Source organism: Cygnus olor, chromosome 1, assembly GCF_009769625.2.
Source record: "Cygnus olor isolate bCygOlo1 chromosome 1, bCygOlo1.pri.v2, whole genome shotgun sequence".
In the NCBI taxonomy this organism is placed as follows: Eukaryota; Metazoa; Chordata; class Aves; order Anseriformes; family Anatidae; genus Cygnus; species Cygnus olor.
This window is the reverse complement of record NC_049169.1, coordinates 89,005,297-89,027,786: the sequence shown is the minus strand read 5'-3', so window position 1 is coordinate 89,027,786 and position 22,490 is coordinate 89,005,297. Positions and strand designations below refer to the sequence as shown.

Below are 22,490 nucleotides of genomic sequence, written 5' to 3'. Positions count from 1 at the left end.
AAGAACAGAGCATTCCTTAACAGTGCATCCTAATTTGTAGGAAAGCTTTCCTTGTTAGGAAGGCAAGCAGTAGAAAGTGGACTATGCTTGTATCTGAAAGTGACTCTTTTCCCAGTTGGTGCAAATCCTTATCCCTGTTTGTAGCTGAGCCATCTGTCCCTGAACACAGTGGCTCATAGTCCCTGTCCCAGGTGGCATGGAGCAGTGGAGGAACTTGTAATAGCACTGGAGCAAACTGCCTGCTCTTAATGGGCTGGCCACACGTTGCACAGATAGCAGGACTTTGTCAGTACAGAAGGCAGTCCAAAGGAGGTTCGTACACAGTTAATTCGTAGGATGGGAACAAGCCAAACCCAGGGGTTGTGCTTGCTGTTTTCTTGGCACCAGGTGGGGATCCAAGTACTTAATCAGCTTGGATCTAGGGGGGCCGGGTTTCTGACTGTGGAAAGCTGTCTTAATCTTGCTTCATGATGTCAGCACAGCAGACCGCAGCATTAGTGACATTCATGTTAGTGTAAGATCATTTCAGATTAGTTATGCTCCAATATGGCATTTTGCTAATGCATTTTGACAGTACCTTCAAAATAAACAGCTATACTTGCCTATCGTAATCGCTCGCCCTGTACATCTAATCTGACACACAGCACTGGCAGCCAGGAGAGGAGCAAGAGAAAATATATAAATGCTTTACTGACTTATATGGACACCAAGGTTTCTATCAGCTGTATAGCATGTTTATAGATGGTTTTCCATTTATTGTTACAGGGTTTCTATTTTACTCCAGCTATCTGCATTCATGTGGCTGAGGAACGGAGCCACTTATGTAGGAGAAAACCTGCATATGGGATGCTTATGAAATGAGAGCTCATGAGCTGCAGAACCGTGGGTTGGCAGAAAAGTGCATTTTATGTAGCTTCTCCTAATAGTCTGTTGGTGTCCCTAGCTGCATCCTGGAGCAGGCTCTGCACCAGCTCCACCTGAGCAGCAGGTTGCCTCAGCAGCTGGCTCCTGTAGTGGCACCCACAACATCCCAGCATGGGCCTGGGAGCTCCAGTGGTGACCAGGAAGGTCATATATGATCCAACCAACCTGCAAAGCCTTTTCCTCAGCTGTAGGTTTTGATCCTGGGTTCTCAGAAATGTGCATGGTTAGTCATGGGTGTGGGATGTGAAAGCAGGTACTGAGTCAGAAGGGAAGCTTTTACCCCTTCCTCTTCTGTGTCAGCTTGGGAGGACAACAGGGATTCTTAGGAGCTCGTTTGTCTCTGGGATTTTATTATGTTGTTGGTTGGTTGCATCTGTCTTGGAGTTGTTCTGATTTAAGAATCAGGATCTGGAAGGAGAATTTCTTGTCCATTGTCCAGCAGTGTCTACCAGTGGATGTTCAAATGGCAATTTTTGGAAATGTAGTGTTCTTTGATAAAAAGCCCACAATGTTGTATATGCTGGAAACCAGTTGTCAAAATGGAAGTGATGTTCATAATCAGATTTTTCTGTCATAACTGTATTGTTCAAGATCAGTCTTTCTTTACGTGGTTGTTTTCATTGGAGAAATTAGCTAGTCTGTTCATGTTCAGCAGCATAATCCTTGGTGGTGTTGGAAATACATGATACGCCCCACATTAAATGGTGTTGGGGTTGGCCATTCCGTAGCATCACTTGTTGCAGGAAGGACTGCTGAGAGCGTGCCATACACCGGGGGGCTGCACTCCGGGGGTCTTGCTGCCTGTGTCCTGAACCCCAGGCTTGGCAAGGAAACGTTTGAGAAGCAGGGCAGGGGCGCGGGTTTGTTGATCTGTGGCATGGAGGGTGGTGGAAGAAATAAGAATAGAGGACTTAGGGGTGCTTTTCTTACAGCTTTGCCAAAAGCAATCTGAAAGTAATAATATTTGTTATCTGAATGGAGTTGTGTAACAAGATGTTTTTGGTTTGCAAGGAAACATATTTTGTGTCCAGTCCCGAATGACATTTTTTAGTTTTGTGCTATTTTGTACTGTTTGGCTGTAAGCTTAGAGAGTGCAGAGTGCTTTCTTCCAGGTGATTTTTTTATTCTTTAAAATAATATAAATATATACACTTTTTGAATATGCAACTTAGCCAAGAAAGAAGAATGCACTCTTCACTCTCTTGAGATTTCCTCTACTTTATATGGCTGTAACATGTTTTAATTTTTGCACGTACTAAAAGGGTTGTAAGGTTTTATTAAATGGTAAAATATAGTCCTTTCACGACTTTTACAACCAGATCAAAATATGTCTGTGCTTGAATATATTGGATATTGTTCATAGGGCTGATTGAACTACTGCTCTATTAATACGCAACAATTTCCTGTGTTTTATATACATCACGGTGATGGTATATCACATATAATCAAGACAGCAATGGACTGCCCTGACCTACAAAGATCCAATTTTGGTTCAATATCCTAGCATATAATTTACTTTGATTACAAAAGTGGCATCAGGTTTTATGGCCTGGTTTGATCAGAAGTAAAAGAGTTCTTGTAGAACCGTAACTTTGAGTTTGCCTAAGCAAATGTAATCAGCCATAACATGACTTCCCTATTTTCAATACAAAGCTGAAAAATCATTTCAGTTTAACTGCAGACTGTGTGGCTCAAGATTCCCAGTCAAATCCATGGGATTGTAGTGGGAGTAGGTGTGAATATTTCTAGAAGGCTGAGCTGTCAGCAGCAAAACACCACAACCCTTCTTCTTCATTACTTGGAGGACTGATGGATGCAGAATTTCGTATCTCCTGGTGGATTTGCCTAAATGCTTTTGTCTTGTGAGGGGGTTGTATGTCCTTTCAGCCTCCTTGATTTCTGCTTTTGAGTTGTTCATGCAAGAAGTTAAAAAAAAATAAAATATAAACAATGGTGTAGTTAAATCCTTTGATTATTATGATTTCTCCTTATCTTTATTCTTTCTTCAGTCAAAAACTTGTATGACATCTAGACAGCAAAAGCTTTTGTATAAAGCAGTGCAGAATCATGAAATAGATTTTAATGCTGTTCCGTAGTTCTTTTCCCCATAGTGTGCAGTGGTGCCAACCTGCTGCTAGTGTTGAGCTTCAGTAGAATTGAAAACTGTTACTTAAACAGGTGGTGTTTTTATCCTAGCACACAGTGGCACTTGCTGGAGTAAATATCTACAGAATGCAAGACTGAGAACTTAGTTCCCTTTTCCCTCTGATTAATTTTCCACATTGCAAAGTGAGTGCTGTTGAGGAATATTGAGTTCTTGTTGCTTTTACCATGGGTAAGGCTTCCCCACTACAGGAAGAGGTTTAGTTCTGCAGCATTGTATCAGATGGTTTGTTTTCTAAACATCTGAGTTCCTACCCCCCTTGTACTCACATAGGTATCAGGTGAGCAAATAAAAATGCTGAACTGTTTTGGTTTTCCATTTACATTTAATTGGTTTTTTGTTCAGCAGATAATTGCTTACTCTACAAAGCTAGACATTTTTTAATATATGCACAGAAAATGCATGTTAAGTAATTAAGAGTTTTTTTAAAATGGCAAAATACCAAGGAAGTCCAGATAAAAGCTAAAGCATACAATATATAAATATTGCACTTGAGTGGTAAGATAATTTTGCAAAAGCCTTGGGCTTTTCCTTTCAGCTGTGAGAAGAAGATTGTCAGGTCACAGATGTCCCCAGAGGCCATAACTGGTTAATTTTCAGTTTCTTATGGAAGGAGGAAATTGCAGTCAGTGAAAAAGGCACATGAAGAAGAGAGGTTGTTGTGAAGATGATGAAGCCGTAATGTCTTGTTCTTCTGGTTAAAACCTTACACTAGTAATCACTGAAATCTCCCTTTGTGCCCATTCCATGTCCTAGTAAATGTGGTAAAATACAGCAGATAATGTGTGTTTGTTTGTAGTTATATGCCTAATAGCTTTAATAAAATCATATTTTTTTTCCATTACCAGGGCTTTTTAAATCTTTGTTATGTAAATATCTAATAATTTGAGCAATGCTGACTGCACTGAGATATTTGAAAGCTGGTAATTGTGAGTTATGTCTACATTAGCAGGTAATGTGGCCCAGTAGGAGCAGATCTGTAGAGATAAGCAGTTGATATGATATATATACCTATACCAATACCATACCCATTTTGCTGGTTTTTACTCCAGATTGTCTCTAGTCTGGTCATGTAGAATGCGTGTAGCACCTTCCAGTTGACCTATTCACATGCTCTAGAGACAAGAGCGTAAAACAAATCACAATATGAAGGATCAACTGGGATTTTGCTTTAAAAATGCTTTCCAAATCTTGAACTAAAATGCTTATGTAGATGCACCCATTAAGTGACATTAACAGCGTTACCAGCAAAGCAAGGGCAATTTCTTACATGCTGTTACAAATTACGAGTACATTCTGATACACTAAATTGCATCCCAAACTTATGTCAGCAAGTAATAACAGCAACTTAAACCATAGGAAATTTTTCATACGGCTTTCAGCTCCTGCTGTTGATGCACCATTTCTCTTCTTAAGAGCTTCCCTTTCCCAGCTCCACCTCTCCATGAATTCAAGCAGCAATGTGTCAATGGCTGGCAGTGAAACTAACAGTAAGAAATTCAGTAGCTGTCATTGAATGAGGCTTAGACACGTGATTTTAACGTTTGGTCTCCTGTTAATCTGAGTGCTTAAAAATGCTTTTTTTTTTTTTTGGTGTGTGTGTGTTATGAAAGAACTGTATGCCATTTCCAGTGCTTGCTTCCTAACCCTTATGGATTATATGGGACTAGCCATGTGTTGCTTGCAGCGGTTGAATTCAGAAATTGTTTAAAACTGGGGAAACTGCGCTATTTATGGGTGCCTCAGTAAATTGGAGATAAACTGAAAGAACTAACTCTGAGGTATAAGAAAACAAGATTAGGCCAAAAACAAATGTATATATATTCTAGCCACTGTCCCTTAATCAAGCCTCTTAATTTATTTTTACCATCAGCTGGACTGTTTCTCAGGGTTGTACAATCAGTTTTCTCTTTTTGTGTCCATGTACTGCTTGTGACAGGTACCAGATTAACAGTCCCCAAAGCCAAAGTCCGCTGTTTCATCAACAAAGCAGGTTCGGTGAGGGCATATGACATATAAGCATCCCCCACACTGCTCAATCAATATGCCTCAACCCTGACCTGAAAGAGTATCTCTAAGGGGAAAGATATTTGTTAAATTTCTTTTCCAATTAATTTGACAGCTCTGCTGAGACTACTGACAAAAGTACTAATTCATGCTAATTGCAGTAGTGGACTTGTGTCATCTGGGAGCTCGTCTTAACATCACACAACCCACCAGGCAGCATTGTGATTAGGAGGTGTCAGTGGAAGAAAGGATTCAGAGCCTATTTGGCATTAATTTCCTCACCTGTAAAATGGGGACAGTGATGTTCCCCCGCATGCGTTAGCAAAGGTGGAAGGCTTCAAAGGAACATTCAGCCTTGGAAAATGCAAATTTATCTCCCCTCCATCCCAGAGAGAAAAGGCAGACTTTTTGTACTTCTGAGTTAACTGTTTTGGCTCTAGATATGTGTATTGCAAAAAAACATTGGCTATTTTATATGTAGGACAGTAATATGGAGGGTTATCATAATTAATCTTTGTTAAATAAGAGGTTCTATTGAACCTTTTGCTCTGGGACTGTGAAATGATAACCTAGGCTTTAGTGATGAGAGTTTAAAAAAAAAAAAAAAAAGGAGGACAAATGAGTGTCCTGTATCTTCCTTTCTCTTGTACTTTCATATGGTACTACCATTAGATGCAAGGTAGCCAAAGGATAAGACTTTGGGTTAGATGTAATTTGTTTGGCAATTCATTTATTGTTTATTTGTATCAACGTTCGTATCGCTAACCTGTTAACCTGGCCCAGATTGGGCTCAGAGCAATTATACAAACATCGCTAAGTAAAGCAATCGAAGTTGGTTTTCACTTACTACCTAAATCTAGTCTGGGAGGTTTACTGGGCACTGTCTTGATTTTCATTCTCTGACAAGAGCAATGTGTGTGCAATGCCCACCAATTCTACCGAGCTGGAAAGGAAACATCTTTCCAAGAGCTTGTGCCCTTTGTGGCATGGAGGGGTCTGTATTTCATACGCTGATATTAAGAAATGTTCCTTGTTTGAAGCTGTTGGGATCCTACATCTCCTTTGCCTTGGAAGAATCCATAGTGTAATTTTAGTTCAAGGAAAAAGTATCTCGTGACTTTCTATCCTTGCCAAATGGTCATTTAAAACTCTCAGATTTCTTTGTGTGTGTGTGTTTCTACAACTTCCTCTCTCCCTCCCCCCATTGAAGCTGATGGTGGGTATTTTTTTCTGGTATTTCTTTAATTTACTTTTTTTGGGGGGGAAATGCTTCTTAATTAGGAAGTTATTTTTCATCTCTGTGTGGATTAAATTAACTTCTAAAGAAACAGAACATGGGATTTCTTTGTTTGACAAAATGACAGTTTAATATATCTCAGCATGTCCAGGCTCTGCTTCGGGAAAACATCTTGTTTAGGGAAAGTGAAAGACACTGCTTATAAACATGGGTTTATTAAATTCCCTGTTTAAATACTTGCTCAAGTGATTCACTAAGTATGGGTGGAATTAAGGTAGAATTTTGTTTATTTTCTTTAAATTCTGAATCAAGGCTGTGGTTCTCAGTGTTTTCCTGTTAATGAAAGATTTCTTTTTCTCAAAAAAAAAAATGCCTGTGAACGAGCCGAAATGCCTTATGCATTTTAGAGCAAGATATTTGCGTACCCACAACCAAGTACATCTGTACTGTAATGCTGCATTTAGGACCGACTATCTTTGACATTGCACTTCTAACAATACTGCTGGTAGCAATCATGGCCATAATGCACTTCATAAAAAGAGATGCAAAAGCCTTCAAGGCATAACATGAAACTATTACAGACTGTGGTTGAAAGGTGCAGTGTTATTCCCTTAGGATAAAGCTATCTCTTATGTACATATAATTAATATGTCTGCCAGTAACAGTTATTAAACAAAGAACAGGAATTGTTTCTGCTGAATGACTTGACCTGGGAGTAAAGCCAATTTAAAAAGCATCTGATTAAAATACATTAAGGTCACAGATCACTATAAAATATGAAGTGGGGAGGAAAAAGCAGAAATTTACTCATGAGTAAGATTAAATACTACTGAATATGTTTTTTTGTACTGGCAGCAGCTTTCAGGTGCAAAAAAAAAAAAAGTGAAGTGCTCATTCCAGAGATGATTTTTCTAGAGGCATTGCATGGCATTGCAGTGTCACACTGAAGCGAATCCTTGCTGCATGCACAGGGAGAGGGACTGAAGGGGTAGGAAATGGTGGAGAGAAGAGAGCATTTCCTGAACCCTTGGGTTGTGGACGTCTTGCTGTCGGAGGAGGTCTAGTGATAGGAAAGGAATTGTGTTGGTCTTGTTAATTGTTGATCTCTTCCAGTTGTGGACAGCTGAAGTAGTTTTTCACATCTGCCAACAGCTTTGGCTGTGATTCCTGTATTTTCCCGTCAACAGATGCAAGTGTACACGATCCATGTTTCCTTCTGCAGTGGTCTTCCACCCAGAAGATAAGTTATAGTAATAAATAGCTGTATTTTTCCAGAGCTATTGCAAAGCTAATAACGGAAATAGTGCTGGTAAATCAGTTTAATATTTAAAATGCAACTCTTAATTTTCTGTCTCCATTTTCAGAGTAAAATGTATGTCTTGTGCACAGAAAATACAATATGGGACTTTATTGATTTGCTGATAATGCTTCACAAAAATGGCTGGGTTGCTTTTTCTGCTGGCCAGTTTTGTAATTATTTCAGGTATTATGTATAGCATGGTGAAGACTGCAGCGAAGATGGTGTCTGTTACATCTTGGTGAAAGAATAATTGTAAGCTTTTATTTCCCCAACAAGCAGAATGGTCAGCATAGAGTTTATACCAGCACCACAGCCCAACAAAGAGAAAACATGCGCTGCTGGTGCAGCAGCCTGTAGTGGGCATCCCCACCAGATGGAGAGCCTTCCCTCTTCCTCTTCCTTCTCCTCCTCCTCAGCAGGTACAGGGAGTTGTTGATGTACAATGGAACAGTGACATTCAGGTCTCTGCCTCTGTTCCTACTGTAAGGTGTAATACTTGGCTCTGAGGCTTGCTCCCTTAAGTGGTATCATACTGTTTATTCAGAGCCAATGACAAAAAGCTTGTCTTAAGTCCAATGGAAATAAGAATTGAAAATATGTTGTAGTTTTTAGAAACCTGTCTGGGTTATGTAGCTGTGCAAGAAGATACCTAGAGGCCCAGAAAGAGAAAAGATGTGCACCATGTAATGCCATAGATTGTGGCTTTTCATATGCTAATGAACAGTGAGATCTGCTGAAGATTGTTTCCCTGCTCTGAAGGATTTTGCAGGAAACCTACATTATAATGCAGTGTTTCCTGCCGAGCAGGGTGCTGTAATGAGCAAGGGAAGAAAAATGACACATTTTCCGTGTAGTGAATGATGTGTGATAGAAACTGGTGATGGGATGAGTCAAGGCAGAATTTTACCTTCATTTCCTACTCCTCCATATATCTGAGCCAGAACTATAGCACATCTACATGGTGTTATTTTTAATATAGGGCATGAACGACACATATGGCTGGATATAATTTGTGATGGAAGTGTGAAATGAGCAGTTGTGAAGTCGTCTTCATTTAAAGTTAATCATGGTTTTCATCTTTTTGTTGTTTACCAGAGGTATAAACAAGTGCAGGAAGGGAAAGAGATGACTTGCCCAAGGAAAACAAAACGGTTTTGAGTTTTATAAGGTTAATCTATGCTGCTGGTTATGTCATCTGTTTTCACAAGCTGACAGCTGTGTCACATCTCATTTTGTGCGCACACAGGCGTATGGGTGTGAAGGTGCTTTACCTTCCTTTACATGCCAAGTGCTGTGGTTCAGTGCCACAGTGGCATTTTGTCCTCGGGCTGTCTTCTCAAACAACAGGGGAACTCTGATCGCTTGGTGGCTGCAGCCATATCCACCTCTAGCACGCTGCATGGCCTAGGCCTTGCCCCAAAGCCTGGCACCTCTGTTCCTGGCACAAGGAGTGGAGGGAGGCCCAGTGACACGGGGAGCAAGGGGCAGCTGCGGTGCCCTTGTGCCCACCAAGGGGCCCTGGCAGGGCTGGTGCGGTAGAGCCATGAGGTGGTCTGAATACTGAAATGCCCCTGATGGCTTTAGATTTTAATTTCAAGTTAATTCAGGTTGAAGCCAATCGTTTAACGTTTAAATAGGAACGTGTTTTCCTCTCTAAGTCAAACACATCAGGCAGAGGCAAAGCTTACCTGGCTGTTGAAAAGACGGTCTCATTTCTTTTAGCAGTAGCTACCAGGGATTGCTGCATACATTTATTTTTCTTTCACTGAAGTAACTTTCCCCAGTCTCTAAGACGCTCATCAACTTTAGCTTAAGGGAACTCATTTTTACACATTAACGAAGACAACTGCAGTCCTGAAACTCTTACCAGCAGGCAGCTCCAATGATGTCAGTGTAGCTCTCACTCATGCAGAAGAGACTGAAGTCAGACCAAATACAGTTTTAAATTATTTCTGATTGGAGTTAGTGCAGGAGGTACCAGTGCCAACAGGTATCGGGCATCTGACTTGAGGAGATCTTAAGAAGCAAAACCAAACAGCCTTGCTGTATGATGTACATCGCATATGTAGAGACCCTCAAATTTTCTTTTACTCCCTTTTGGTGTCTTGAGAGGTTTTTATTCCTAGCCTATTGCTCATATTTGCTCTCATGTCTTCCCCCTCTACCAGCCTGCTCTGGAGGTTAGTTCTCACCAGCGACAGCTGCAGGCGGTGGGGAGGAGGCTACTTGCTCTCCTCCACACCACCCAGCAGTGGCAGTGAAGGACCCTGGGGACGATTTCTCACCACCCCCTGCTCTGAACACTTCTGAGGAAGGGAGCAGGCACTGGGGCCACAGCAGTGGTGGCAGCACCAGGGTCTAGAGTCAGCTGCAAGCAGCCCTTCTGCCAGCCCTGTGTCCACACTACTGCTACCAAGAATTTGGATGGCTTTGAATGCTTGACATGAAAAACACACAAATATAGGCTCGTGGTCCCCTCCTCCCCCATTTTTTTTCTTTTAAAACACTAACCTATTACTAAACTGAGTGTATTAAGCAACTAAAGAAATGGATAGCCTCATTTTTGTCTTCCACTTGAAAACAACGTGGAAGTGAGGGAAAGTAAAATTCCTTGGCTTCTAAAATAAAACGTTAAGGAAAATCAAGTGCTTCTCACAACTGATTCCCATGCTGAAATTACAGATTCAGTGAAGACTTGGTGTGCTAGTGCTTTTATTTTCAACTTGACTGAAATCGAAGCTGTTCACCTAAAAAAAGCCAAACTTTCTTCCATTAGTTCATGTAATCCAGTTTTTCTGACATAAAGAGGAATGCCTTTTGAATTAAAGACTTTGGCTCTTTTATATACCAGAAATAAGAAATTATTAGGAAAATAATAATAGTAAATGCATTGAGATGGCTTCTTATCGGCACAGCCCCATTCCAGGCTTCAATTTCAAATATAATTGCTTTTTTTTTTCTCCTGTGGGCTGTAGTGCTGAATAATCTTAAATTGGTCTGACAGACAGAGACAGCAAGCACAAGACAGCCCGAGGGGAAGCTCTGAGACTGGGATGCCCTCGCTAGGATGTGCAGGGACGGCAGGGTTCAAGCAGCGCCTCCCACCAACCCAACTACTCGCTCAGTGCAGTGGTGGCAACACCCTGAAACAGGGACCTCTCTGTCCCTCTGGAAAAGAGAAAGCCTGATCTGGCTCAAGCAGAATGCCTCCTGCATACTCCTGCTTCTTCGTTTCTTCTCCTTCCCCACAAAACCACCAACTTTTTTAAATGGGGTTTGCAGGTTTTCATATGAGGCGCTTCTTAATGGAGCAATTTGATTCCTTCCTTTCTCATCCTTACCCCCACAAAATAAGTCTACTGCTTGTGCAAGCTTGTTTACTGATGTTTAATTCATTATCGTATTAAAATGTTGGTGGTGCTTTGAATGTGTCCCAAAATAAGCAATCTTAATGTAGTTGCGTTCCATGAATGAATGCTCAGGTGTTAACAATGCTACGAATAAATTATGTTTCATAAGCAGTTGAAATTGGTTCTTGTAGGAAGACCAAGCACATGACAAAGGTTCAGTTTTACGTTATTAGTCGTTTTCTAATTTTTGTGTTAAGCTAGTATATACAATTATTAGAAAAAAAAAAAAGATTTATGCTGTATGTACTCATAAATACGTCTTTGTCTGGTGTATGCTTTCCCATGAGTTTAAAAATGTCCCTTCAAGCTAAGTAGATATGGTTAAGTGTTTTAATAACTGGTTTTGAGTTTCCATAGGAAGTTTTGATGGGCATGCTGTGTGAATGTATACATAGAGGCAGCATGATGCTTGTTTTTTATGTCCTTTCTCGGTGAGTGGTGCTGGTAAGGATGGGGTTGAAATCGCTTCTTTTCTGTGGGCCAGGAACAGCCATTCCGTGCCACAAGGCAATAAAATAATCAGAAGCTCCTCTGTCAGCAGGAGGGAGAATAGAGACTTGCTCTAAGTGTGACCTGCTTGTCATGGGGCAATAGCTGGGAGGGGATGAGATCTGAGGACTACTACAGCAACAAAACCCCAGAAGCCAACTCTGGTTTCTGCTGTATTTCCTCCTAGCGGAGGTGTTTAAGAGGGGTCAAGGTTTCCTTTATTCTTCTCAAGTTAAGCAAACAAAAGTCTCCAAAGACCCTTGCAGCGTCAGAGGAGATGGAAACAAAAACAGCCCTGACTGAAGGAGGGCAGGCTGTGCCAGATCCTACAGATTGGTGTTAGGCTCTGCAAGCTCTGCTGTGAGGTCATTTTTAGCAATTCTGCTTTCACAGATTGCCTGGTGGCACCATGCATCAGAGGCTGAACCCGGGGATTATTTCATTAGGGCTTGCAGGAGAGATCGTGAAGCGGGACATGTCTTTCTCAGCTGTTCCAGTACTGTGGCAGTAGGAGGTAGCAGCTGCAGCCAGGCAACATCTATTTGCAAGGACTGGGAAGTGCTGAAGGGTGGCTGAGATTAGCGCTTCTTTGTGAAACATTTCGTACTTCTCAAGCCGGGCTCAGTGCTGTGCGAGGAAGTTTTTCTTTATTAAGATGTATCAGAACAGGACGTGTGGCTGCGCTGGGTTTTGATTTCCCTTCAGCGCGTTATGGATGGTGACGTGGAAGCTGAATGGCCATTTTAATGCTGTAGTTTCTCTCTCTCCTCCATCCCTTACGAAGGTGTTGGGGTACTTATTCTGGCATTTTTTCACCTCAAACTGCTCATCTGAACTCTTTTTTTTTTTTTCTTCTCTTTGGGCAGTACATGAATGAATGCGATCCTGCATACTACATTTATCAATCAGCTCATGTTCATAAGCAAAAATGAACAAGGCGTGCCTGCTTAGCCTCATGCTAAGATGATAAACCTTTGGCTTCAAATGAACATTTAAATCAGTGACAGGTCCAGGGCCATTTTATTCAAGCTTGACTGTCTGGACCCCAGACACAAAAAGCAGTTTTCCTAGCATGATAGTGCATTAGACAGTGTTTCCTGTGGAAGAGAAGCATAGCAAAAGGTGAACATGTTTTCAGATGTGTTCACTTTTGTTACGTTGTCTGTTTGTGTGCTGCTGTTGTAGCTGTGGGTACAGACCTGAGGGTGACCGGTGTCAGCAGTGCGACTGCATTGGGTAAACGCTGTTCGGAGAGGAACGCGTGCCTTGGAGAGAAACTGCAGCTGAACAGTAGAGTCTGAGTGGTGTTATCTGGTTTGGGTTTAATATATATTTTTTTGATTTTCAGATGGTGAGATCATCTTAGCGGAAAGAAGTCAACCATGTTATTTGACTACATGGGTTTTTCATAAAAAGCTATTTACTTGATTGTTCATTTCTGTAACTTATTTCAAAGGCTGTTTTCATCTGATGCAAATGTGGCAATGAATCAGTCTGAAATGCAACAGGAGCCAAAACAGAGGGTGTGTGCAAATGTTAATGAAACATCACTACCAGGGCTTTGTCAAAAGCAGCTTTTGTGGGTTCAAGCTCTATCCTTAGAGAACTGGGTAATTCAAAAAGCATCCTCATAGTACAGACCATGAAAGTTCCCAATAGTCAATCAGGATCAGAAGCAGCTCTTTGAGTTTGATGCATAGTCCTTCAGAAATGGAATACATTTTATACTGCTTAGGTTATTTTCTTCCTTTTGGCTGGCTTAGTCATGCTGAACTGAATAGACGTAGGTTATAATTAGCATCCCCTTGTTGGCAAACCTTGGCAACAGGGAGAGGATAAAGTTAGCTTCTTATGCAGGACAGGGCCCATGTTTTGGTAAATTAACCAGAAGAGAAGAAGGGAAAAAAAAAAAGTGAAGTTCTCATAATGCAATACAGAAAATGTTTCTTCTTGGTGGTGCAATATTCTATTTTGTTATACAGGGAAAATTAAATACAAATCTAAGTTGATTTGTGAAGAGCTTCATTCTACTAAGAGGTTTTATTTCTATCAGCTTTCTCATTATGAGAAAACTCTCTGTTTTTAGACCATAAACACCCCCAGAATGTGATCTACATATGGATAGATTCCAGGATAATAACTAGATCACCTGTTAAAATGAAGATATCCATGGAATTTAAAACTCCACTCTTACCATTTTGCAGCCTGTCGACCTGGGTTCTACAAAGCCTCTGCTGGCAATGTGAAGTGTGCTAAGTGCCCACCTCACAGCTCTACCTATGAAGACGCGTCTCTGAACTGCAGGTGTGAAAAGAATTACTTTCGCTCTGAGAAAGACCCTCCATCCATGGCTTGCACCAGTGAGTAGCATCATTGTGCTCGGGGCTGTCGTTCTTGCTCCTCCATTTGTATCTGAGCAGCTTGCTTGCTTCCTCTCATGTTCCATTGCAGTCAACCATCCACTGCCTCCCATGTTTTCTTACGTGTTGGACAGTCTACCAAAGATTCTTGGGCTGGATGTATGCCTTTTTTCTTTTCACTTTCTCCTCGTTATTCTCTGTCTCACCCCAAAAGGAGAGCTAGGATTTTTCAACTGTTAGCGATATCTTCAGCAAAATCCAAGTGCAATTACCAGTAGCTGTCCTGCACAACTCTAGTAGACCAGCCCTTATTCCTGAATTGTTCTCTAAGAGTACTAATTGTGTATACCAAAACATGGTCCTTGAGAGTCTACGTCTGTAGTCCAGTGAAGTATTACAGGAGTCTCTACAGGAATGACTAGAGGAGTTTGGTTATTTATGTTACTTGCTTTTGTATTTTTGTATCCTTGTTACCCCCAATCTTAGCACACTACAGAAAAACACATGCCTTTGCTTTTCTTTTGTAGGACCACCCTCTGCTCCAAGAAACGTTATCTCTAACATCAATGAGACGTCTGTTATCCTGGACTGGAGCTGGCCCCTTGACACGGGAGGTCGGAAAGATGTCACTTTCAACATCATTTGCAAAAAATGTGGAGGAAGCAGCAAGCTGTGTGAGCCATGTAGTGACAACGTGCGATTCTTACCCAGTCAGACTGGCCTCACCAACACCACGGTGACAGTAGTGGACCTTTTGGCACATACTAATTACACTTTTGAGATTGATGCAGTCAATGGGGTATCCGACTTGAGTACACTTTCCAGACAATTTGCTGCTGTCAGCATCACGACTAATCAGGCTGGTGAGTCTCCTTCTGATTACCGTTTCTTTGTTCAAAACTACTGAGACACGTGCACATTTGTCTCCGTTCCCTGCTTTACAGGAGTTACTCTGAATGCTCTTGTGCTAGGGTAACTAATTGACTTGAATATGCTAGTAAAAGTAAAAGCAGAAACAAACCCGGTGTGTGTTGCTGTCAAAGGACCTGGCAGCATGGCTGTTATGATTAACTCCCAGTCCCCAGTTAATAGTCTCTAATAGCAGACTTGTACGATCCCATAGCCAGAATGTGTTTTATTAATAAAACCAGATTTTAATAAAACACTCATTTCAATAGTCTCCAACATAAATTACTGTAGTAATCTTAGTGATTAATTTTGATTAAATAGAAGTGAAAAAATGCTTTGATATTAGTCACATCAAAAGCTAACATTAAATTAGGTTTAAAATGTTGCTTTTTTTTTTTTCCTTTGCAAGTTGTCTCACCAATTCTGACTTACTGCCAACATGATGAGGGTGTGGAGCTGCATACTGAATTAGGTCCTGGGATCGTGGTTGACTATGCAAAGGGACTGCTCTGCTTCTGTGAAGGCTTATTAAAGTCATTGAGGCCCTGCATGAGCACAGCAGTCTGCCCAGACTGTTGGATCAGAGCTTTTGTCACTGCTGTGCTATTCTACCATTTGCTTCTCCTTTGACAAGGTTTCATTTATCTGAAAGATGTGGAGAATCTAGACTCTTCTCTAGCATTTGTTTAGGTACCAAGGCTGGAGCCACGTTTGCCAGTAAAGAAAGAGATTAAATGCTGAAATTTCAGTAGTCCTACTCCCGCTGTTCACCATCAGGAAGCTTTGTGCTAAAAGCATGTGTGTATGAGATAAGTCTGCTCCCACCTCCTCCCATCCCACACCACATCCCTAAAATACCTACACTTCTGTCTTCCTCAAAGCACAAACCAAGTTAACATCATTCTAAGTAGACGTTCTCCTAGCAAGCTATGTTATCGCAATGTTTTTCACCAGGGAGGCTATGTCTCTTTTCCTGAGATCACAGATCTGCTCTAGTGGGAGGCATAAAGATATGAGAACAGACGGTTTTCTGACAGCAGTCAGTAAATTTCCAAATGCTCTGGAGAACTGTCTAACTATGCGGTAGGCACATAGAGGCGAATCTACCCAGTTGAACTGTCTTCTCGTGATCTCTTTCTCATCTAGACATTGACTTCAGCTCTGAAACATGCATTTTATGTCCATTCCAAATAATTTGCTACTGTTATTTTGGGGGGATATTTGTGTCAGTGCCTTGAGCAGCCTTTCTTTAGTTGCTCTCTTTGCTTCTGTTTTCTATACCAGAGATATTGCCTTTCAGCCTGTTCATCATTGTACCAGATAGAAAATCACCTGGGGACACTTCATTAAATGAACTCTCTAGGATCAGTGAAAGGTATTTCTCTGCAAAGGTCTTCTGCTTTGCAATGCGCTTCCCTAGGGCCCAGAGCTCGCTGCCTTTGCACTACAATGTAAGGTAGATTTTGATTTTGTTTTGGAATGCATGACTCCTGTGACATGGTTGTCAGGGTCAAGGCCTTTCTGGCAACAGCAATTTTTTTAATGCAACCTACAGACTGCTTAAGCAAGTTGTTTGTTTTCTACTTGTACGCATTTTTGTTTTAAGTACTTTTAGGTGATGTAGGTTATTAGAGGTTTAATTGTGCTGTCTCTTGATCATGCTGATTGATTTACTTTGTTAGATTTCCACTAGAAGTTATGTAAGTTGCTAAAATTAGACCTTAAATACCCATATAAGTCATCTTTCTAAGCGTGATTAAAAGAACACAATTTCTCTAGCATTTCCTTCCTGGTTAGATCATATAAGGGACACACCTGGGGCATATTTTTGGTTCATGTTATACATAAAACATAAACAACTGGGAGGGAGGAGAGAAAGTCTGAACATCTTAGACTGCATTGTAATATAACATCTAACTGAGGGGGCATTTCAAAAAAAGATTTAAAGCACTGTTGAGCTGGATCTGGAAGAAACCAGAAGACCCAAAAGCCAGTCATGACTCCAGCACTGTAATTTGTACTGTCTGGCTAGAGGTACTTTTCCTTCAAGGACAGAGGTACCTACCAGTTGGATAAAACTTTGGTTAAATAGCTACGCTGTGCTGAACCCAAGAAAGGAGAAGGGGCATATTGCTTTGGGAGTTGTTGTGTGGATGGGGTATCACACGTGGTGGTGCAGCTCAGGATGGCCAGACAGATCCTGGGGACAGAGCCAATGGCAAGCCCAGGGAGGGAAAGGTGTTAGTCAGCAGGCTGTGAATTTTGCAGAGAGGATTGAAGTACAGAAGGTCCATAATTCTTCTCTGGGATCTCCTGAATCCAGGCTCTTTATCTTCTGCCAGCCATGATTTGAGAGCCCTGTGCCCTTGCAATGGACATGATGAAGTTACAGTTTTAATGCTGGAGATTCAGTATCCATGTTCTTCTTTCACCTGCTGTCAGGGTCTATCCCAACTTAGTGAAAACTGTTCTGCAGAACATCTTCACACTCATAAAACACTGTCATCTGAGTGTATGAGTTTCTAAGAGCCACAGGCAGACCTGGAGAATGGTTTAGATTTTCTAATGACAAAAATGAGATGTTTATGGCAATTCTCTTGGAGGTAAAAATCATACATTGCACATCTTTACTTCAGACAAGCTCTGTACAAGAGACATATCAACTGTATTATGTTTGCTGAGTCTCTGAGTTGCAAAGTCCCACTGAAAAGTGAACAAACCTTTCTCTCCATGCTTCTCAATGTACAAATGGGTGTTTCTTCCTACGCATCCATCACCAGCTTAATAGATCAGAATATACATAATACTCATTTTCTGTAACATGGCAATTGGGAGATCTGCCAGTGTGTGTTAAAGTAAATTCAGCTGATATGTTAACAAGTCAGTCAGCTTTCACAGCAGCTCCATTTTAAAATGTAAACACATCATATACACACATGCATGCACATATTTGTAATTTGCATATGCTTGCAGATACACACTTTAAATGTTGCTGAAAAAATCTCTGATGCCTATGCAGTGCTTCTGAGCTCTAGAATCTGTAGCTAAAAGCCATAGCAAGATTTTACTAGAGAGTTTCAAACCTGATCTGGAAGTAAAGAAAAGGTGTTCTTTGTTGCCGGTGGTGAAGTTTGAAACATCCAGCCTCTGATTCTGCTGGCGTTGAAAATTCAAGAAAGTTGAGACGCTTTACAGTACAAAACTGGTGTAAAACCAAGATCTAGTCGCCTGCACTGAGGGAAATTCAAAACCATTTTGGGAAATGGATTGGGCTTTTTTCTTTTTTCTGTCTGTCATAATTTTTACCACACTTTGTTTTCCTTTCCTTCCAGTGAAGGTGAATGAATGAGCAGACACGTCTGAAAAAAGAAAAAAAAAAAAAAAGTATCTTGCAAAATATGGCTAGACAGACAGATATGACACTGCAATATTTCTAATCCTGTTAAGTCTTTCTGTCCTTGGAGCTAAAATAAGAGAAAGGGCACACATTTCTATTTAATTTAGCTTGTTGGTCATCCTCTTTGATTGCACTGTAGTACATGCCTTCAGTTGCTGCTTGATAAGGCATCCTCCAAATTATATTGAAGCACTCTGAGGCTCTCACCTCACATCAGTATGTCGCACCACACAGATGTTATCTCCTAATAATACCAATCAACCCCATTTAGAAAGGGTCACTGACTGCTACAGGAGGTTGTCTGGAATTCAGTGTCCCTCGAGGTGGTGTGCTAATTGTGAATGTGCCATGCAGGGGGACTGACAGCTGTGTCACACTGCCTGGCTTGCTGCTGGAGTGATCAGGTGCTTATGCACAGATATAGGTTCGATAGGTTTTCTGGTCACAGTTTGTGCTTTTTTGTTTGGTTGGTTTTTAGTATCTGTAAAACCAGAAAGAGGAATCTTCCTTGGAGCGTTATAAAGAACCCAATGGCAAAAGTTGTTCATTCCAGGTCAGGGCAGCACTGTATTTACTGGGTTTGGGCTGTAGCAAGCACAAAATTCCCACTGCAGCCCAAAGAGGTTTTAAAGGGATACAGGGTGTGAAACTGACTCGAGAAAGGCTAAGATTTGGTAGGGAGAGCACAGTCATGCTACTAGATCATCATTTTACAGCACTGAAGGAGGAGGTTTTCCAATGCAAAACATGGTCAGTGGGTCAGGGAAATAACTGTGCTGAACATGTTTTGCTGATACTGCACGGGAAAGTAATGTTTTTTTCTGCCATGTCAGTGTTTTTATGGTATCACATAGTGTCATGCGGATTGACTCAGGAATGCTGAGCAAAATGTTGGTATTTTAACCAAGTACTTAATTGACTTAGCTGCACTTTAAATAGGCATATATTCTGCAGTGATCTTTGCAATCCAGAGGAGACAAGGAGAACTTGCAGAACTTGCAGAAATCTGCATCACTAGCAGATGCTGATCTGTCAGGTAGGTCTTAGGAAGCCTTTTCCGTCCCTTGCGTCCCAGTGCCGTCCCCATTTCTGTAGCTGATTGCCTCCTGCACCTGGGGAGGAATAACCCCATATGCCAGGAGATGCTGGAGGCCAACTGGCTGGAAAGCAGCTTTCCAGGAAAGGACCTGGGGGTTCTGATGGGTGCCAAGTTGACCATGGGCCAGCTACATGCCCTGGCAGCTATGAAAACCAACAGCACCTGGAGCTGTAATAGGAAGAGCGTTGCCAGCAGGCCGAGGGAGGTAACCTTTCCCCTCTGCTCAGCCCTGGTGAGGCCGTGTGTGGTGCGTCCAGCTTGGCCCACCTGTGGTACAAAGAGAGACATGGGCAGAGCAAAGCAAGCCCAGAGACGGGCCTTACATGTGTCCCTTACACATGTAAGGGACAGGAACTTCTGTCATGTGAGGAGAGGTGGAGACAGCTGGGACTGTTTATCCTGAAGGAGAGAAGGCCCAGGGGGATCTTATCCATGCATACAAACTCCTAATGGGAGGGTGTAGAGAAGGTGGAACCAGGCTCCTCTTACTAGTGGTGTCCAGTGACAGGATGAGGCATTGGGCACAGACTGAAATATGAGAAATTCTGTTTAAGCATAGACAACAAACATTTTTACTGTGTGATTAAACACTGGAACAGGTTGTCCAAAGAGATGGTGGCATCTCCATCTGTCGAGGTATCCAAAACCCAGCTAACGGAGGACCTGGGCAACCTCCTCCAACTGACCCTGCTTCTGCAAGACCCCTTCCCACCTCAGTCCTTCTGTGATTGTGTGCAAAGGGGGATAGCAGCAGCTGGAAGGGACTGATCAGTAATTGCCCTTGTCTTTTCACCTTCAACTTTTCATTTGTAGAACTAGGCCTTCTCAATGAAATTTGGGGGAGTAAACTCCACATACATGTACTCGGTTTGGAGAGAGTAAGGCCTCTGGGTGTGGAGGGGCTGTCAACCTCTATCCTTGTTTCAAAGAAATTCAAGAGAGTGTTATTGAATCATTTGTTTTGCTATTTAGCAAATATAACTTCAAATCTCTTACCATTTGTCATAGTACATAAAGTTTATGCATATATGAACAGGAGAAACTGCAGTAGGATTAGATTACTCTGCAGAACACCTCTATAAGAACAGATTGCTTTAAAGGAGGAGATTTGATTTAGATAAATTGCTTGTGGGTTAATGCCTCCCTCCTAAGCGTTTTCATCAGAGACCCCTCAGTATCCATTCTTATTCTTCAGTGTATTGTACATCATTGTTGTATTCTGTTCAACAGCTATGGTTCCCCCCCTTAGAGTCAGCAGGGAGTAAATTGAGACCTACTTTCCACTAACTAGCTTTCCCCACATGAATATTAGGATGCCTGATAATGGGGAAAAGCAGTTTTAAATCCCATGTGAGCATTCCAGTAAAACTGCTGCAAACCTCTGCATAGTCCCACTTAGTGCAAGAAGGATTTTTTTCCTACTTTATAATGTTAAATTAATTGGGACCTTCCACAGGAAGAGTGCCCCAATGTGGGATTCGCTCTGATCTAATCAAGTTGGTTTATAAACAAGTTTACATTACATTAGTACAGTTTTACTAAGGAGAGAGTTAATTTATGTTTGAGAATGTCTTTGGGCTTCCTAGCTGCAAGAACTGCTTAAGGTCTGGAAAATTGAAGTGTTGTCCCAAGAGAGATTGTGTGCAGTTATATTTTTATTTTCCATGTGCTGTATTCAGATAGCTTTGGGTCACCAAGTAGGTAGCAAATCCTGTTGTCCAGTCTATACCGTAGGGGCCACAGGGACAGAGAAAAGAGAACAAAGTCAAATATCTGTAGAGGGTAGGTGGGAACAAGAGGTTTTGCCTGTGGCATTTTTTCTGCACCAGCGGTTTTATGGATCCAGCAGCTTCTCCATGTCAAGCTAAATATTCTGGCTCCAAACCCAAACTCTGTATGTGTATTTTCCTTCAATTATTTCCAATAAGATTCAGAGAGTCCAGGGTTCTTGGAAAATAATGATTAGCAAGCAAGTTCATTGTCAATAATTACAGCTTTTGTATTTTCCAAGTAAACCTATGCTGATGCCCAAACATTTGGCTTTTAATACCTCATGTCTTTACTATGTGCCTGCTTGATAATAAAATAGATTGTTTTCTTTTAATCACTAAAAGCACAGTGTAACAACTTTAGAGGTAGTTTTATGTTTGATTAGTTCTTAAGGAGTTAAGGCCTTGTAAACCTCCAAAGTCTCCACAGTGCAGCTGTGAGCCGGTGATAGCAGCTGAGCTCAGTGCCAACAAGCTGGTGTCACCACTGAATCAATTCCAACAAGCTTTGTGCTGCTGTGCATCCTAGCATCAGGAGAGGAGCAAAGGGGATGTGTTCTGACAGGAGACCTCCTCAGACTCTGCCGTCATATTTTGTGGGCTAACTTCTACCTGTGTTTATGATTAAGTGATTATGCTCCTCCATTAAGTGACTAACAAAGCCTAAACCTGGATTTTGATCTCCTCACAGTAAAGTTTTGCACTTGTGAAATGGTTATTTCTTCCTCTGCACAGGTTTCTTTATATAGGAAATTTAAACCATCCCTGAATCCAAGTTGAGGCATCTATGGACATCTACAGCATAAAGAATAATAATAAAAAGATACCCCACATATAATTTTAGGACTTCCAAAAAGAGTAGTGGACTGATTATCAGAAACCTCCTCCTTTTATCTTTCATATTTAATTAAAAAAAAAAAAAAAAAAGGCAGAACAATTTATTTAGTCTATTTTTGCTTAATCACTTAAACCATGCATGAAAAGGTGCAGGAAAACAGATGGCTGCAATAGTTGCTGCTCCTGTGCACCTCGGTGTGGCAGTATCGCTTCTGGGAGAGGACTCTAATCCAGTTTTCTCTCTCATTCATTCTGGATTAATGAATAACGATGTGATAAAACCACAACAACCAGATAGTTACTTCAGATGTAAACATACAGACCATTCTGTTACATATATTTAATCAAATTTAGTTTTATTCCTCTTTCTATCTCTTCCTTAAATGTATTAGCTGCCAAAAGTAGCAGTTTTCAAATGCAGCAGGGATAAGGTAGTTAAAGAAAAAGGTAACAGGTAAGGCAGTAAGGGAGCTCTTGTGAAGGGCTAGTATCAACAAATAGTCAAAAAAAAAAAAAAAAAAAAAGGCTTTGAGAACAAAACTGGCCACTAGGCACAGAAATTAGGATTGCTGGGAGGAGTGTCTTAAA

The 22,490-nt window shown here is 41.3% G+C and overlaps 1 protein-coding gene across 15 annotated transcripts in view; it reads left to right on the top strand.

Moving 5' to 3' along the window:
- The window catches only part of EPHA3 (EPH receptor A3), a 217,701-nt gene that overhangs the window by 126,572 nt on the left and 68,639 nt on the right, over positions 1-22,490 (top strand). For 12 of the 15 annotated variants that reach the window (XM_040568205.1, XM_040568244.1, XM_040568225.1 and 9 more), the window contains 2 exons: positions 13,736-13,891; positions 14,419-14,754. The exons of the other annotated variants lie outside the window; for them this stretch is intronic. In XM_040568205.1, the coding sequence (XP_040424139.1) occupies positions 13,736-13,891; positions 14,419-14,754 (492 nt within the window). The remainder of the gene's footprint in view (positions 1-13,735; positions 13,892-14,418; positions 14,755-22,490) is intronic. 15 annotated transcript variants of the gene reach the window in all.